Source organism: Thunnus thynnus, chromosome 21 (genome assembly GCF_963924715.1).
Source record: "Thunnus thynnus chromosome 21, fThuThy2.1, whole genome shotgun sequence".
NCBI classification, from domain to species: Eukaryota; Metazoa; Chordata; class Actinopteri; order Scombriformes; family Scombridae; genus Thunnus; species Thunnus thynnus.
This window is the reverse complement of record NC_089537.1, coordinates 17,379,222-17,397,648: the sequence shown is the minus strand read 5'-3', so window position 1 is coordinate 17,397,648 and position 18,427 is coordinate 17,379,222. Positions and strand designations below refer to the sequence as shown.

The following is an 18,427-nucleotide window of genomic DNA, read 5'->3' as shown; positions in this document are numbered from 1 at the left end:
TAATTTAGTTATTGTATACACATTAGCCTTTAATTGCATTTTGTTTACCTACCTCACTGTTTTTGTATTTTGATTGATGTCAAGGGGCTGCTGTAACATTGTAATTTTTGCTTCATTCATTTGAGATTTAATTGTAATTTTCCTTTGGGATTAAAAAAGTACTCTATCTATTTATCTATCTATCTATCTATCTATCTATCTATCTATCTGTCCGTCCGTCCGTCCCTCCATCTACAGAATTACAGCCCTGCAGTTGACAGGGGTTCACTAACTGGGAGTTACAATCTGTCATTCCACGAATAAAATTTCTACAGAAGAAACACATCTATGTGATAGTGGAGGATAAAAAGGCGTAGGGTTTATAAGGTCAAGATACAATCCAGTGATGTAAGGCCATAAAGCAATATTACAACCTCTGTCACAAAAGCAGATAAAAGAAGTTACTTAAGATCTGACTAAATTCACACTATAAGTCCTGGTAGAAGTATTACAATGATTGTTTTACAGTCTCAGTCACAAAAACCTATGTGTTTTTACATGTTAATTAAAAGCTGATCCAGAAAATGCTCACAGTCCAAGTCAACAAGCTGAATCCAAATATAAGGAAATGAAAATTACACGTGCTCCAGGAAAATTAAAGCAGATTTCAGATTATGAAATCTAGTCAGATATGCCAAAGGTACTGCAATACCAAACTATTAAGCAACTGCAACTATCTTTCAACTCAAGGACAAAAGTCTATCGGGTTTTTTTGTTTGTTTGTTTTTTGTTTTTTTACAGTAAACGTTTTTGTTTACAATTAGTTCCGTTACTGGTGATTTGAAATTAGATATTGGTGATAAAGAAACGCTATAAATGTAAACCAAAGAGCAAAACAGTAAAAATCAATCAGTAGATGACAGAGATATGACCATAATAAAATCTCCTCTGCGGAGCGCGTTTCGCAGAACCGAGCTACAAGATTTTTAGGGAAATCTCCACAGACCAGGGTCAGCACGCTACAGATAGATAAGATAATAAGCTCTTTGCCAGCCCCCCGACCAAGAAAGAAGAGGGAGGGGTTTGCACTGTTCTCCTGCTGCAGTATTTATTCAGACACCTCCGTGTGTTTTTCACAGCATTGTCAGCAGACATGGCCACAGACTTTTCCAAGAACGCAGAGGAGAGGCCAGAGCCTTTACAGGCAGAAGTGAAAGGTAGGTCGACTTTTTACACTGTTAAAGAAAGAACAGATGTTGTGATTTGCGTTACAGTATGAGTGAGGGATTTCTTTTCTGTTTCTTCTCGTTTAGGAAGTATTCCCAGCTGGCTGCAAGGTACACTCTTGCGCAATGGCCCTGGCATCTTTTCTGTGGGAGACACCAGCTACAACCACTGGTTTGATGGGATGGCAATCATGCACAGCTTCGCCTTTAAAGACGGTTGGTCTTGCAATTCTTGAGTGACATACAGGCGTAATACCCGAGATATTGTAACAAAGATCCTGAAACCCTAGCTCGTTTTAAATTTGTTTATTTGGGAATGTCTGTTATAACCACTGTACGTCAGAATGAAGAGCAGCTGCTAAACACATTAAAAAAAAAATGCACAGAGATTTTTTTTTTTCTTACAGGTGAAGTGACCCATAGAAGCAGATTCCTCAGAAGTGACACCTACAAAGCAAACATGGCTGCAAACAGAATTGTTGTGTCTGAAATGGGAACAATGGCCTATCCAGACCCAAGCAAGAACTTCATCTTCAAGTAAGGATATACTTAATTGTATTTAATTGTACTGTTTTCTTTTACTGTATAATTTTTTATTTCTATTTAAACTTATAAAATTGTCCACAATTATGTAGTTTCCATTGTTTATAATAGTGCAACATTAACATTAACAGTGCAAACATTCTTTTCTTTAACACCTCCAAGGCATTCAACAGGTAACAGTTTGGTAAACGGGGGTCGATCATTGAGGTGCAAGCAACTGATGGTTTTTTAAAGGATCTGCAACATATGCATAATCAGTCTTTTGTGTTGGAGGAACCTCCTGCTGCTTCTCTTCCTGTTTGGGATAGAGGGATTTGTCACTGACCCCCTACCACCTTTTCCCATTATACCTAATCTCTAAAACTGTACCCTTACTTTTCAGGGCAATTACCTTTCTCAACCACACGGTACCTGACTTCACGGACAACGGTGCAAGCAATTTCATCAAATATGGGAATGATTATTATGCCACCTCTGAAACCAACTACATCCGCAAGATTGATCCTGTGACCCTGGAAACCCAGGATAAGGTAACGCCATCAGCTGATCTGTTCACACACAGTACATCCGAGCGAAGCTTTTGTTTCCGGGCTCATGAGTTGTTTAACTGATTCACAAAGGTGGACTACATGAAGTACCTGCCTGTAAACCTGGTTTCATCCCATCCACACTACGACAAGGAGGGCAACACCTACAACATGGGGACTTCAATAGCAGAAAAGGGCAAGACAAAATACATGCTGTTCAAAGTCCCTGCTGCTGCTGCTGCTGCTGCTGCTTCAGAGAAAGGTATATAAACATGCTCTACTTTGTCCTTACACCTCAGTGTTCCATCTTCCTATCAGCTGCACTTTGTAAAAAGGTGTAGAAAGTTTAAATACAACACAAGATTATGTAAAAACAGGATAGGACAGGGGGAGGTGCATGAAGAACAGTCAGGGCTAATTACTGTATGTCTCCTGACATTGGCTCCTCATATGGAGTTGAATGAACTGCAGTATCTACACTTCATGTACTAAAAAAAGTGATTATGATTGTAGACTGTTGCAATCTGTAAATCTTAGCTTTTCTGTTGTGCACTTGCTATGCAATATGCAGTACATTTAAAGCTATAGTGTAGACCTGGAAGTCCAATTACTACATTGATTGATTATCACATGTTTATTCATACTGTACATCATTCTTATTTGTACATCAGTCCCTCGATATACTACTAATATTACTGCAACATGTACACAAACACACTACATGCAAATTGCTAGGTGTATTGTTTACATACCAAGAAATGAAAATGATTTTAAAGTCAGTTGTCCTGTTAGATAAGATAAGAGAGACCTTATTGTCCCAGTGGGAAATTTGCCTTGGACATCGTAGTGTGTGCAGTATAGAATCACAGCAACAACAATACAACAACAACAATAAAAAAAAAAACATGGCCATATGCAATAGAAAAAGTGCAATATATAACAATATATCAGCAACATACACATTGCTTCTTGTGCTCACTCCTATTTTTGTTCAATTCTTTGTGTGTTTGTTTCTTCTAAATTTTCTTTTCAACTTTCAGACAAAGGCAAGGATGTCCCTGCGCTGAAGAATGTGGAGGTGATCTGCACGGTTCCCTGCCGCTCCCTCCTCACGCCCAGCTACTACCACAGCTTCGGCATGACGGAGAACTACTTCATCTTCATTGAGCAGCCTTTCAAACTGGACATCCTCAAGATGGCCACTGCATATATGAGGGGAGTCAACTGGGCAAGCTGCTTGAAGTTCAGCCCCGAGGAAAATGTAAGTGGTCACTCTAAAACTCACGCCATATCTTATATTCACACCACTGGTGAGAGGGTCTGTATGAGCCTGGGTTTGATTGGTTTGACTCGAGTTCTAGACCTTTAACATTACTTTACTGTTTTTCTATCTGTTTATTCTTTCAACAGACTCTGATCCATCTGATAGACAGAAATACCGGCAAAGAGGTAGAGACTAAGTACTACACTGGAGCAATGGTTGTCTACCATCACGTGAACGCTTTTGAGGACGACGGTCATGTCATCTTCGATGTCATCGCCTATAATGATACCAGCCTTTATGAAATGTTCTACCTGAGTAAGCTGAAGGAAAATACCACATCACACGACGATAGCTACTCAAAACCAGGCTATAGGAGATTTGCACTTCCCGTCCAGTCAGACAAGGTGGGATTAGGAATATTAAAGCTGATTGAGCTGAGAAAAAATAGAGATGTTCTGTTAATAACTGAATCTAACTGTTTGATCTGCAGGGCACTGCAGTTGGAGAGGATCTGGTGAAACTCAAATACACAACAGCCAGCACTGTGAAGGAGAAAGAAGGCAAACTAATGTGCCAGGCAGAGGTGCTTTATGAAGGTAAAAGCATTGTGTGATTCAAGCTGTTAAAGTACTATTCTGTGTGATGTCTCATGATGAGTTATTGATTTGTTCATACAAATACAAAAAAATTTAATTTTATTTCCATCAGGGTTTGAATTACCCAGAATAAATTATGACTTCAATGGCAAGAAGCACCGGTTTGTCTACGGGAGCTGTGTCGAGGAATCTGCACTTTCAAAACAGGTAACATTTGCTTTTGTTTTTAATTTGGCTATTGCTGTCAAACGCTGGTGGGAACATCCGTGTTTGTGACTTTCATATGGTCTCTTAAGTGTTATTTGCCAAGAGAGACCTGAAACTCACAGACTGTGGAATAATAGAAATTGTAAATGCAGGGCTATTGGGAAACAAATTATTCCTGGCAACATTGTGTTTCTTCCAGAGGTAGGAAGCAAATTGCAGAAGTGAGAATAACCAGTTAGTGTAACCGAAGGTTGAAGAGTGAATTACCAATTCCCCCAACAAAGACCAAACTACTTAATGACCCAGGTTGTAATACCCACATGTTCTTTCCATTGGGTACTTTATTTTCCACACATACAAATCAAGGTGATAGAGACAATAGAAAGAAGTGAAGTCAGCAAAACTTCAAAGATCTGAGTAACAAAGCTCTCACACTTTGGATAAGAGAGTTTCCTTTCTCTCTCACTCTGTGCCAACAGCACAGGTTTAATGGCTGGAAGAGGAAATAAGTAAAAGGAAACATCTTCGTTTAGACAATTGGATATTTTTATTTTTTTCCCCTCTTGTGTCAACAACACACGAAAGCTTCAACTGTCCTTTTAATTTTAATGGTGTTTGAATATGGATTTAAACACCTTAGAACCCAAATGAATGAAGCAAAAAATTATGATTATGATTCATTATCACACCAACTATTTGAAAGATCTAAACAGTGTTTGCTTGATTTATTTCACAGGGTTAGTTGTGTGACCTTATAGATCTAATTTTTACCTAAATAGCTCTAAATTTAAATACCCCAGAGAGAAAACCAATTTCACCAGGAATAAACCCTATTTCAAGTGCAGAATTACCCCAATGTAGTGCCAGCTTAGGTGAGGATAAAAAGTGACCGTAGAGGTTAACCAACACTAATATGAACTAAATATGAGCATAAAAAGGTAACATGTATTGCAGGGGTTTTGTATTGGTTTGAAATATGGATGTACAAGTGCTCCTATTTTGTGGTATTTCAACACCACAGAAATTCATCTGCAGTAAATCAGTCAGTTACCTAGGTCATATGCCTAGATTAAGTCATTGCTAGAGCTTCTTTTAGGAATTTGGGGCCTTGTACATTCGTATTTTCTACTAAAAATGAATAAATCAAAGTTCAGTAAGTCATGGTTAAGTTAACACTCTTGCCTTATTTTGAGCCTCAGAAAACCCTTTGCAGTAAGAACTTGTTCTGGAGTGCAGGTACAATTGATCTATGTGTTTGTTTCTTTATGAGGTTGTGTTGCAATAAGTGCACCCCGTTTTCTTGGATAAACTCAACAGATGGCTATTTATTATACTTCCCTTTTTTGACTGAAACAAAGAGGAACACAAAAGTGAATGAAATGTCTTGTCTCAAAGATATAAAGACTTTCTCCTCTTTGACAGAACATAATCTACCACTCAGCTGCAGTAAGCAAAGATTATTTTCGCATATTAAAGGATAGTTTACCATTTAATTGTAATACAGTATTGTCCATTTGTACATTGAAAGGGTTGTTGGTGTCTACAATTTTCGTTCATGCCGTCCATACTGACAAATCCATAGCCTTAGTTCTGTGCAAACTTCTAAAGTTTAATATGAATACAAACTAATATGAAGATTCAGGAGTTATAATCTTTAGTACAATTCCCTTGTTGTCCTTCCATAGACAATGTTTCCTCACTGAGCTGCAGCAGAGGGATAGTAATACAAAAGTCACCATAAATGGTATTAATATCAGCTTGATTTGTCTAACTCAGACCTTATGAAGCCACATATAATCGTCATCTGAATGCATTTTTACACAGAGCAGGGTCTGTAGATTTTGTCCCCCATCACTTATGTTATAATGGCTTTAATAAGGGATCTCTTCTTCTTCTTACTCTGTAGTAATCAGCAGTATCGGCATCTGGATGATGTACGTCTGCAAAGAATTGCTTCATTTCCTAATGATCAGTGAACTTGACCTGTTACCATGACAGAGGTCAACCTTGCTAATACTGGGAAAATAGTTTGTGCCAGTTTCTAATGTACTTGGCCTACTGACATTACTAAACAACTTTGTAGGTCTTTTCTAAGTATATGGCTTGTAGTTGGGACAAAGTTCTGCACGGGCGCAGTGCTTGTCTACAAGATAAGCTTTTTATGCTAGGTTCTGTTTATGTAAGGTAAAAGAAAGAGTGAGACCAGTGGTCAAAAATGATTTGGCAAATGACATAAACATGCTTAATGAAAATCTGCTTGTTATGGTATTTATGTGATTTCCCTTTCAATATAGCTGCCAAACATATTTAAAATATGTTTTTTATTGTAAAGTGGTCACTCTGTCCTCTGCTATGCCTGTAAAAAATTGCTGATCAAGACCTTTCTGAGTGTTATCAGATACAACAAGTCATGTGCTAGTTTTTAATGCTTTGAGATAAACTGTTTATACAGACTTCTGCAGAGTGAAAGTGTGTCTTCATTATTTTCTTAATCTATTTATTTATTGTAGATTGGGAAGTTTGACACAGAAACCAAGGAAATGGTTTACTGGAGTGAGGACAACTGCTGGCCGTCAGAGCCGATGTTCATCCCCAGACCGAATGCAGAGTCAGAGGATGATGGTAAGAATACTGTGTGGTGCGCATGTGACAGCATTTGTTACTATGTATACCAGCTAGAGCCCAAAAATAAGATCTGATGTGATTCCTTAAACTTTTCATATTCTGTTTTGCACTCTTACAGTAACCTCTTCCCTCCTATTTGCAGGTGTGGTCTTAACATCAGTTATCAACTCCAATCCAGACCAGTCTAGTTTTATTCTGGTTCTTGATGGCAAAACATTCAAGGAGGTAGCTCGTGCATGTGTGAACACCACACTCCACAAGGACATGCATGGATTTTTCATCCCACATGGAAATTAGTCAGTGTGTATATGTAAATGCCATGGGCAAACTTCCAAAACTGTAATTGTGTCAAAATGATATGGCACAGGAATATGTGTGAATGCTGTGAAATACACTGCTGAATCGGCTTTTAGACAGATGTGCGATGGGGATTCATGAACTTGCTGATTTCATGGACTACCTCATCTCCGTTTAAGTATAGAGATTGTATTAAAACATTTTTTCTTGCTATGTTTATTAAAATGAATTTATTGATTTTATGTGGATGATAATGTTGCCTACGCATGTATATACCACTGTTTGTTATGTAATCCACATTATTCTATTGTACTGCTATTCTACCGCAATGTTATTGTACCTAAACTCATCCTTTTCATTAAAAAATAATACATGTAAAGTTCTGAGATGTATTACCCCTCTTTAATTTGACAATATCTCAAGAATAAATCAAACCAACTCTCCAAATCTGGGAGGTTATATGTTGTTTTCACATCCAGTAAGAAACCATCTCTCTAAGTACATTTTATCAGCTGTTGGCAAAACCCCTAAGTGTAAAGAAGTAGTCCTTAATCACCAGGTATCACCTCACTCCTAACCTAATTATCTAAGATAAGTTAACTCGCAAGCAAAGTCCATTCAGTCCACTCCTGGATGGTTTTACGCACAACAGTGAATGGTGTGACTAAGAAAAACTTTGAGCTTGTGGAATTTGCCTTGTTGTCTTCACAGCTTAATAAGTTTTGTCATGAAAAATTATATGTAGGTGTATTAAAGAAGAATTTTGATTAAACAAGCAATTTCATAATGTTACTTGCAAGCTCTTGAAAATAAAACTATTACAATATTTTGAATACAATGAAGGCAGTCGTAGAGTGCAGTATACATTATGTCAACATGGCAGTTCTGGTTGATGCAGTCAGCTCTTTATAACAAACTTTCTTGTAGTAACCTATGGAAACAGGAACAGAAACTACAGAAAAATGTCTTAACATTTTCCATCCAATAAGAGCTGGCCAAAATATAAAAGCCCATAAAACTATTAAAAGGTGCTATTACAATATCCCATGTGATCCGCATCCTTGACCTGTAATAATAGTATCTACTGAACATAGGTATTAGCAGCAAAATGTAGTTAAAGTATTGCAGTAAAAGTAGTGGTTTGGTCCTTCTGACTGATATATTATTATATATGACATCATTAGATTATTAATACCGAAGCATCAATGTGTAAGCAGCATGTAACTGTTGTAGCTGCTGGAGGTGGAGCTAGTTCGAACTACTTTATATACAGTTAGCTAGTTTAGTCCTATGGTACCCAACCTAAGTGTCAGCCCCCTCCAAAGGGTCGCCAGATAAATCTGAGGGGTTGTGAGATGATTAATGGTGGAGGAAAAAACAAAGTTCTGATATACAAATAGTTAGCTGGAGTGGAGCAGGTGGATCCAAATGCAGGAGACATCAGGCACAGAAAATGAAGAATATCTTTATTTGGGCTCAAGTGCAGGCTGAGCTAAACTGAACAGAGCAAAACTTAATGCAAAACAGAACTCACAGAACAGACTGAACAAAGGTTCCAACAACACTGACCTGAAAACCAAGACTTAAATACAAACCCAACCAATGAAACACGGAACAGATGACAAGACACAAGGGGGGCTGAAGCTGGGAGCTGATTGGCTGGGAAGACATGGGGAGCAGGGCAGGGCTAACTAGACTGAGGCAGGGCAGATGTGGAGCACAGGAACACGGAAGGGAAACAGAGCAAACAGAAAACCAAAAACCCCAGAAAACACTGTGTAACCATGCACAAACCGTCACAGAACTCACATGAACACAACTAAAACAAGTGCACAAGTTACCATGAGCACACAGCAAAATAAACTTCAGCATACATTGCTGTTGATAAAAACATGAATAAATAGGTCTGTCAAGCAGAGTGGCTTGCATATTAAGGCTGCATGAAACAACATAAATTGAACTAAAAGACAACTGCAGCTCTGAATAACATAACTAGTGTTTCAGTTCACTTGAGCACTTAGTTCCAATGAGAGTAAATGCAGAAAGCAACAGTTTCTAAAGTGGTCCTCAAATAAAATCTGCAACCTCTTTTATCTGTCTGTCTTCCCACTCAGACCAGTCTTAAACAGGTAGAAAAGCCTGAGGGCACCTAGGAGACTGGTGGAGAGACATGGAGCCAGACTGGGACAGAACTATAACACAGATCTGTTTTCCATTTTCTCTAATCTTTGATTTTTGGTTTGAACACTTATTGAAATGAAACCACGTGAGAAGTTTAGAGGGAAAAATCACTATTTGGTGGAGCTGTTAACAGCTCATAGACATCTGAAATGTGACCCCGACTACACACTGCTTTTTGTAAGACGTCAAAAGCCAAAAAGGTTGTAAACCACTGGTTTCATCTTTAACAATGTGTTGTATTTTAAAAGCTTTTTATATTATCCATTCTGTACAGTACTTGAGTAAATGTACTTAGTTACTTTCCAACACTGCAGAGACCCAAATAACATATCCCAGAAACCAACAGCGTAATTACAGTATCTAGCAAATTTATTCATACTTAGTGCATGTATCAGTATTCATTTTGAACATTTAAATACATATGCACATTTTTTAAATGTGAAAACTGTACCCAACAATTTTTAAAACCCTTTGTGTTACATAAAAGTGAAATGTTTATTTACTTACCACCAAATTTTGCATGACGTGACAGTCTATTAATAACAGTATTTAATGCTTAAGACAGGCGTAATCACTATCTAATCAACAACACAGGCATTATCGCTGTCTTTTGTATTACATAAGTCGACAGTAGCAGAGCAGCAATTCATTCACATGGGCCAACAATCACAGTATATATCCCATCACAGTATAGGGCATCACAAAGATCTATAATAACAGTATACTGTCAATCATTACAAAACAAAACTGACGAGTGATATGGCTTTCCCGGGGCAAAGGTTGGCTACTAGAGACAATGACCTTGTTTAATCAATCCTCTCAACTTGAATCTGTCTCCACAAAGAAACAAGTACAAAGACAAACAGCAAAAGCATTAGGAAGTCACTAACATATTGTCTTTAGCCACTGTGCTACTCTTTTTTTCATACATATGAGTAAAGTCACTGACAACACAGTGAAATGAGATGAAGAAATTATAGAAAATAACAATATGGAAAATATGACATGTTTGCCATTGTACTGGTCATTAAATCACATCAATTGACCTGTAAATACTTTGTAAAAATGCCCCCTAACAAGTCATTTAATTTCAGATTTAATGTTCAAACCGAATGCATCTAATATTTCATAAAACTAGTCAAGTAAAACAAGGGATGTCATTGGATGTAAGAAAATGATCACATTTTGGAGTGCATATCTACATATTTGATCAGTGTGACAGAAACAGGCAGTGTACTGTAACCACCTTTATAACACTGAGATGGGTAGCTCTGAAGTTCACAATGATAGGTTGACTGACAAGAGAAACAGGAAATGCAAAATCAATAGGTAGTCTGTACAATCACAACAATAATCATTCTAACAGACACCCTTTCTAACCCACAGCAATATATGCACTTAAAATAACACACTGCTGTACTTGAGTGCAATCTGTATTGTACCTTTTTTAATACCCAGCAGCAACACCCAGTGGCAGTGTGTTGATATAGTTAACCAGGATACAGTAATAATATGGAAACTTTTGTATGTAGTCTGTTCAGTTTTATACAACCTGTACATCAGAAAAGAAACTCCAGCATCCATCACCACTGCATGCTACACAAGACACAAGACTTCACCATAGACCAGCAACAGATAATGAAATGGATAATTTAACATAGTGGTAAATGAATCAAACAAAAGGTTTACTTTTAAGATGTGTAGTAATATGATTAACTGCTAGAACGTACTTGAAATTTGAAACATGAAAGTTAACAGCTTACTGAATATAAAGTTATAAAATGTGCTCATAGTAAATCATAAAATCAGTTGCACCTTTAAAATACAGAATACCAGAAAATCATTTTCCATGTATATATAAAGATTTAGAATGAAAACCTTAAAGTGTTTGGAGTATATCAAAACCAGGAACTGCAGTATAGCTAACTTGCTTTGGCAACAAAATGAATTTAAAAGGGAGGAAAATATGTATTATGTAGAAATACACACTGGCAGTTGACACGAGGCTGGTGAACATTTGCTCAAACTCAGCTCAGGTTATGGGTCAGTGTGAGAGAATAAAACAAGGGGACAGTGGAGCCAGCCTGTGAAACAAAATGTATTTAGTGTTTTGCCTTGATCGCTATGACAGAGTGAAAAAGCAGATCAATATTGCTCCTAACTTGAATGCAGTCCAACATCATGTACAAATGCTGAATGTCCCGGTGGTTTGTCCTGATTTCCTGTTTGACAAATCAATGTGATATTACAAACGCCACATTTCTTCAAAATTGAATTGGTAACGTTTGAGATATTACACATGACACGGATAAACAAATAAATACAAAATAAGATACACTGCCGGCCTTGGGCTGTTCAGTTTATCTGGAGTGAGATAATGTCCAGCAAGCTCTCAATAAAATTCAATAAATGAACAGAGCAAGATCTGTGCTCACCCCAAAGTAAACAAACATACAAAAAAAAATCATTGCGGGGAGGGGAAGAAATCAACAGCGGGCACTGATAGAAGGATTACATGTGCAGTCATTGATGCAAGAAAAGCAGAGGAAGAGTAGTTGCCCAATCACAATCTTGGGTTTCCTTGGAAGTGCAGCCACATCAGTGGTGATTCAAGGCGAGGGGGAGGAGGGAAGACAATATTTTAATTCTGTTGCTACACTTAGGCTTGCCCCAAAAACCTTAAATGGCCTCTGTTTCCTTCTCTCCTTTCCTGTCAGGTCCACTGACAGTTGAACACGGCTGATTTTTGGTTGCTGACGTCATGCTGCGTTCACAGAGCATCACATCCAATCTCGTATCAGTAACCCCGAAGGAAAGACAGCAAGGAAAGGAGGCTTTTTAAGGAATTTGGAGCAGACCCAAATGCAAAAAGGGAGACAGCACTGTGGTTGCCATAGCGATGACTTGCTAATTGTGGGATGTGGCAGTAGAGGATTTTGCTGTGTCTTTTCATTGTCATAAGATGCAACTGGCCAGCTCCAGTCAGGGGTCTAGCACTCAGGGATTAGGTAGAAAAGAAACAGTGGCTGTTTGAGTTCAGAAATGTGTGCAGCTCTTTGCCGATTAGCTTCCCCCAGCTTGAGTCGCCTCTTCTTTAGCTGGAGAGCTCTTGTTTTTCTCAGCGTCTTCTCCCTCATCACCTGACAGACAGAGAGAAAGAAGGATAGGGATAGTCAGTTTCATGCATAAATTACTACTTGTGAAGTCGGTGATGAAAATGAGGTTGGTTGAATCAGCGATTAAAGTCACCATGAAATCAGCAGGAATAGACGTCAACAAGGTAGAACCAGGACAGACTCAACTCATAACAGCTCATAAAATACAGTGAGGACCAAAGTTCAAGGTCTTCCAACTACCAAACGTCAAACATAAATGTGAGGTGATTCCACTATTGAACAGACTTTCTGATACATTTATTCTTTAGTTTTTTAAAAACAGATTAGCATGTTGAGGTGTGCACTTTATGTATATTGAAAGATGGTCTGTTGATGATAAAAACTTAAATCAACTGCAGAGTATAACCTTATGTAAAGCAGAATTTGACCAAAAGTCAAAGATCTCTGCGTGCACAGTTACATACACAAGTACATTACCATTAGCTATAGAAACAAGCAGGTTTAATAGTCGCTATGAAGAGAAAAGACTCTGTTTGTTATGTTATTTTGGTTTTTTCTAGGTCCATTTGCTGAATAGAATTGTATGCTTTCATTCTACTAAATTATAGTAGTTTTAGAACTGGTATTTGAATTTTAGCAACATTTTTTTAATGATAACAAGCTACAATATATTAAGCAACCCTCTTAATCACACTTGTCCACCATGTCAGTATTTGTGTATTACCATTATGACCAGCGATGTTTCTCACCTGACTTGTTGATGTTGAGCTGCGCCAGACTCTGCGACAGGTCAGCGGGTCCCTGCTCTCCAGAGCCCGCTGGTATGTCATGTATGGCGTTCCTGCGGCCGGACCGTCGAGAGGCGATGAAGTCCTCATAGGTCGCCTCCACATCCGTCATTGCTGACACACCTCACCATAGCAGGGCCTGGCACACACGGCAACACACACTTTACCAGAAGCAAAGGTGCGCATGGACACACTATATCTTTTGTGACAATGACTGAGACGCAGAGATTTCGTGCAGTTTGTCCTAAATAGCTTCACACAATTTGACCCATCTGCAATTTATGTTGGCATGAAGAAAGTGACACTGGTTTGCGCTCAGTCAATGCATCCCTCCCTCCTCTTATCTTATGACCTAATCCCTGATTAATCTATTTTAATCTCAGTCTAGGGTACGGGCGACACCAGTGACACAAAGGAGATAAATTTGGCAGACAGAATAGGCTACTGGACAGTCAAATGGAAACAAAAATGAGTTCTTGAACTGATGCTGTACAGCAACCAAAAACGCACACAAAAAGGCGTAATAATGGCACAAGGAGGACAGCACTGTATTCAAATGTCATCTCATTTGGAATACGCATGAGGCACGATAGGAGCTGTGTTGCCACGGAGATTTAGGTTAAACCCCTCTGTTGACATTCTAACGCTCTGTATCAATCTGCCCCAGTGAGGCTGCTCTTCAGCATGGAGTACGTTCTAGCTTCTCTGCCCCATTTTCACTAATTAAAACCTGCAAGTCTGAGATTTTTTTAATCCTCATTGATTATAAATATACACACTTATAAGTGTTAGACTTGCACAAAGAAAACCAAGCTTTTCTGCGACCTTACATACACTAGCACCCTCAAAGGATAGTTTGGTTTCAGTCCAGCCTAAATATTAGGTTTTAGAGGGGAATTGTAAAAATGACCTCAGCTCCCACATCCATTTGTAGCTATTTCCAGAGCTGGCCCAAGCTGTGATTGACCGTGGCTATTTTTGGATGCCTCTTCTGTCACCATCTGAGCACGCTCCCACTCAGCTGTCATCCTCAAAATGGTGTCAAGATGGGCAAGACCCAACAGATTTTTATCCATGTACAACTGTCAGACTCAACATGGGAAAGCAAGAGACACAAGATGACTATTCTCCAACATGAATACAGAGACTTAAGAGTATCTGTTCAGACTCAAACACTGATTCTGAGTCAGTGATGATAATGTTTGGCTGGATTTTCTGCATAATGAAGACTTTATACAAGCTTAAACCAAAATCCAAGTACATTAAGCACAAAACCTATAATGAGCAACTGTTTTAGTTTATGTGTTAAGTCTCAAATACAGTCAAATGAGGTACATAATTCTTCTTATAAGTCCAAATCTTTTATACGTAGATGTTTTAGACTCAAGATTCTTAGCATGTGTTCCATATGTTCATATTCTATGAAATATTAATCAACAGTTTACATTATTTAATCACACTGTTGCACCCATGACGTAGAACATAAGCAGTGTAGCAGTGCGTGGGTGAGAGAAAGTATGTGTCCTGCTCATGCTGTGGCATTGCTCCCATGTGGTAACTAGAGCTCAGCTGTCCAGGAAAACAACATATCGAGCACAGGCGCCAAACAAATGATCAAATCACTCACTGGGTAATACAACAGTCCAGTATGATCTGCTCTCTCTGTCACTGACTAAAAAATGAAAAAGAAAAACTTGGCGGCTCCTGTTCTGCAACCATTTGATTTGCTGTGCTGCCAAACAGAAAATTAACAGTGAGTGTGGTAGTGAGGAGGACGGTAAAGGAATGGAGTCCCAGAGACTTATGCCAGTGTTATTCTAGGTGGCCTGGGAATAACTGGGACTGATATCCAACACTCTCTCTCTTTCTCTCTCATGCACACACACAAACACACACTATAATCCTGCACTGCCATTAAAAAAGTAAGAATTATATTCCTAACTATAATATCACTTATATCTCAATACCTTTTCAATACTAGCTTTCAAAGAATTTTAGTGTCATTTCTACAGCATCCTATTAAATCTATAGGCTATAGGATTATGACAGGATTAGCAAAGTAATTCATTAAATGCCCTTCCAAGGATTCAGTATGAGCTGTGATTAGTCTATTGAAAACATTTAATAGAGTTTGGTCTAAATCGGCTAATTGATGTCACCATTCATCATCTATTAAGTGCTAAAAGGAGGCGCTGCAGCGCAGTCTTGCGCAATGGGGGTCCAAATAAATAACGTGCATTGGTAACACAATAAAGACCTATAACCCTCACACATAGACATGTCAGTAATTTTGCAGTAGGATCAGAACACGCTCAAACTGATTTCAATAATAAATCAACAACCATATGTCTTGCTCTGATGACAAAGACCCCCACAGTGGTGCCAGTAAATGCATATCAACGTTACACATGGAATGATCATGAAACATGCCCACTGTACTCCTACAGTTAATATTATTATTAGCAGCTGGGTACCTGTTTGGGTTTAAGGGCTTCGGGATATTCGCAGGGGTCAATCACATCAGCTTGAACGGCACTTCGGTATTCCCCGGTGCGCTCACGGATGAGGATTTACCCATGTCAAGCTGATGCCAGGACACAAATACTTCCGGGTATACATGTCAAAATAAAGCCTTTATTCGTGTACGTACGTTCAGGGATTGAAACAAACTTTTTTTTCATCACCAGTTTATACTCGCAACTCAGAATTTCCACTAACCTACTTATTCATTTATTTACTCTGATAGTATAAATCAGATTAGTGCCTCCATCCATTCGATATATTCATCAGTAAAGAATAAAATAACGAGGCTAATATGATAAATATATGATACATGTATCACAAGAATCACAGTGCTGTCCATAAACTGTAATGCCAACTGCATGGTTATCAGTAAATTTGAATATAGGGCCTATTATGAGTATAACATATTATCATTAGGCTATATAATATTTATATTATATATAATATATTAACCAATCATATTTTAAAAGAAAAACAGGAATTACTGTTAAACAAGAAGGCTACAAGAAGTTTATATTGTCCTTACATGAACCCAGGAGGACTACTACTCTAGCCAAAAGGTCAGATGTCAGACTAGACAGGGCAGTTATTGTATATGTCTGGGGTGTGTGTGTGTGTGTGTGTGTGTGTGTGTGTGTGCGTGTGTGTGTGTGTGTGTGTGTGTGTGTGTGTGTGTGTGTGCGTATGAGAGAGAGAAAGAGATCACAGAGAGCCAGTAAGAGTCAGTGTGAGAACAGTGGTCTTGTTGTGATGAGGGCACAGAGGCTACAACCATTCTGTAAACACGTTTACTGTGGTCTCATAGCATCTGGCTGTGAATTACTCAATTCACAAGACGCATGTGTTCAATATGCCAAACTGGGAACTTCCGAGTGTTTGCTTTAGGTCAGTATTTGAGCTAACAAAGGCAAGGGCATAGGGTAAAATGGAAGAAGATACTTGTGCCCAACAAATGCAAACACCAGTAAAGATGATGTCTATGTGTTTCCTACATTCAGTAAAAGCTTCTGTTTGTAAATATCCGTTTTACTTTCTGCTGTTTTGGAATTCTGTACATTAACAGATTTTAATGTAGGTTGATCTAATTTTTCCTCGTTGGTTTTACGGATCTGTTAGTTTTAACAAAGGAAAACACATTTTGGTAGTCCAGTTAGGAGATTCATGTGAGGAACTATTCATTAGTTTGGAGCAAAATATGAAATCGATTTGTATGATAATTATAAAAATGTTAAAAAATTTACTTCTGGGGCAAGATGCCCCCTGGGGGGGCATCTTCCCCCACCCCATATTTTTCAGCGCAGTCTGATTTTTGTTGATGTGTAAAAATAAATAAAAGACACAATTACCAAGATCTCTGGAAAAACTAAGACATGACATCATTTTTTAATGAAAGGACAGAAAATCAACTCATCCTCTGATAATGCCAGGAGCTTATTTGCTGTTGGCAAAACCTAAGCTAACAACAATTAGCATTCAGACAAAAAATACACAATGAATGAATGAATATAACTCCAATCTACAATCATTTAGTCATTGACCTGCCTTCAAAACATAGAAATGTTGTTGTAGAAATCAATAAAAGTAAATGCCCTTGGTGAGATAGTATACATTATGTTAATTACACAGTCTGTAGATACCTAAAATCAAAATTACTAGAGGGGGCATCTCTTTTTTTGTATTGTATTTATGTATGTGTTAGAAAACACACTGAAATCACATCAGACACTTGGTCTCTTTTCAGCAAATTAACGATGTTCTTTCTCCTGCACCAGTTTCACTGTTAGGGAGCTATAATAACGGTCATCTTTAAATAAGGTCTGTCTCCTGACAAGGTTAAAATACAGTTTGTATTGTTTTCTAATGACAATTAGGCATATGTCTATTTATATTAAAATGACGATTATTAGGCCCTGGCAACACACGAATTACATGCCAGTGAAAAACCAGGAAGACCAACTATCTCAACCTCTTCAAAAATGAAGACCTACTTCAATGCCATATTTGGGAAAAATAATGGAAACTTGGGAATGAGGTTGCCTCCCACGCCCCACCTGCTGTTCAAAATAAACACTACATTAACACAAACTGTGCAGCAACAACCAATCAAATGCACGGATGTTAGCACATGGAGCGGCATCAGACAAGCCAGTTGCTATTGGTTGCCAAAGATCACTAATGTCAAGATGGTTCACTTTCATTCACTTCCAAATTATTGTCTGCGCTGTATTTTATGTGTATTTGTGTATTTTGTATACTTGCAACTGATTACAAGCCAACTTGTACTTTTTTATTATTGTCCTTATGATTTGACTTGCCTCTATAAATTGATCTTTTTTTAAATCAAATTTGTTTGCTTGTTTGTTTTATTGTTTTTATCGCCCACTTGTTTTCATTGTTTTTCTTATTTGTTTTTTGTCCTTTTGCCTGTGTACCCTGTGAAGCATTTTGGGCTGCCTTTGGGTATGAAATGTGCTATATAAATAAATTTGCCTTGCCTTGTTAGATATCCCATGGGTGCCAGAGGCTGAGAATAGAAGATGAAAAAGTAAATAGAA

General features: G+C 38.1%; 2 protein-coding genes across 2 annotated transcripts; one reads left to right on the top strand and one right to left on the bottom strand.

The window, feature by feature from the left end:
* The first annotated feature begins 903 nt into the window (after nucleotides 1–903).
* bco1 (beta-carotene oxygenase 1) lies at nucleotides 904–7,647 on the top strand. Its single transcript, XM_067578431.1, has 11 exons — nucleotides 904–1,196; nucleotides 1,293–1,421; nucleotides 1,613–1,742; nucleotides 2,131–2,278; nucleotides 2,369–2,537; nucleotides 3,316–3,536; nucleotides 3,686–3,943; nucleotides 4,030–4,135; nucleotides 4,248–4,342; nucleotides 6,853–6,964; nucleotides 7,110–7,647. Exons 1-11 carry the CDS (start codon nucleotides 1,133–1,135, stop codon nucleotides 7,262–7,264), a joined length of 1,587 nt encoding a protein of 528 aa, XP_067434532.1. The 5' UTR covers nucleotides 904–1,132; the 3' UTR covers nucleotides 7,265–7,647.
* Nucleotides 7,648–8,711: 1,064 nt separating this feature from the next.
* Nucleotides 8,712–15,957, bottom strand: pkia (cAMP-dependent protein kinase inhibitor alpha). Its single transcript, XM_067577955.1, has 3 exons — nucleotides 15,824–15,957; nucleotides 13,311–13,488; nucleotides 8,712–12,585 (listed from the first exon to the last, which is right to left on the bottom strand). Exons 2-3 carry the CDS (start codon nucleotides 13,459–13,461, stop codon nucleotides 12,509–12,511), a joined length of 228 nt encoding a protein of 75 aa, XP_067434056.1. The 5' UTR covers nucleotides 13,462–13,488; nucleotides 15,824–15,957; the 3' UTR covers nucleotides 8,712–12,508.
* Between the last annotated feature and the right edge of the window lie 2,470 nt (nucleotides 15,958–18,427).

Bases quoted from the DNA above. Each gene is read 5' to 3' on its own strand.
- bco1 (XM_067578431.1), top strand. From the start codon at position 1,133: ATGGCCACAGACTTTTCCAAGAACGCAGAGGAGAGGCCAGAGCCTTTA. The intron at 4,343-6,852 runs GTAACATTTGCT...TATTTATTGTAG, and splicing joins AATCTGCACTTTCAAAACAG to ATTGGGAAGTTTGACACAGA. The intron at 6,965-7,109 runs GTAAGAATACTG...TCCTATTTGCAG, and splicing joins TGCAGAGTCAGAGGATGATG to GTGTGGTCTTAACATCAGTT.
- pkia (XM_067577955.1), bottom strand. From the start codon at position 13,461: ATGACGGATGTGGAGGCGACCTATGAGGACTTCATCGCCTCTCGACGG. The intron at 12,586-13,310 runs GTGAGAAACATC...TCTGTCTGTCAG, and splicing joins GCTCAACATCAACAAGTCAG to GTGATGAGGGAGAAGACGCT.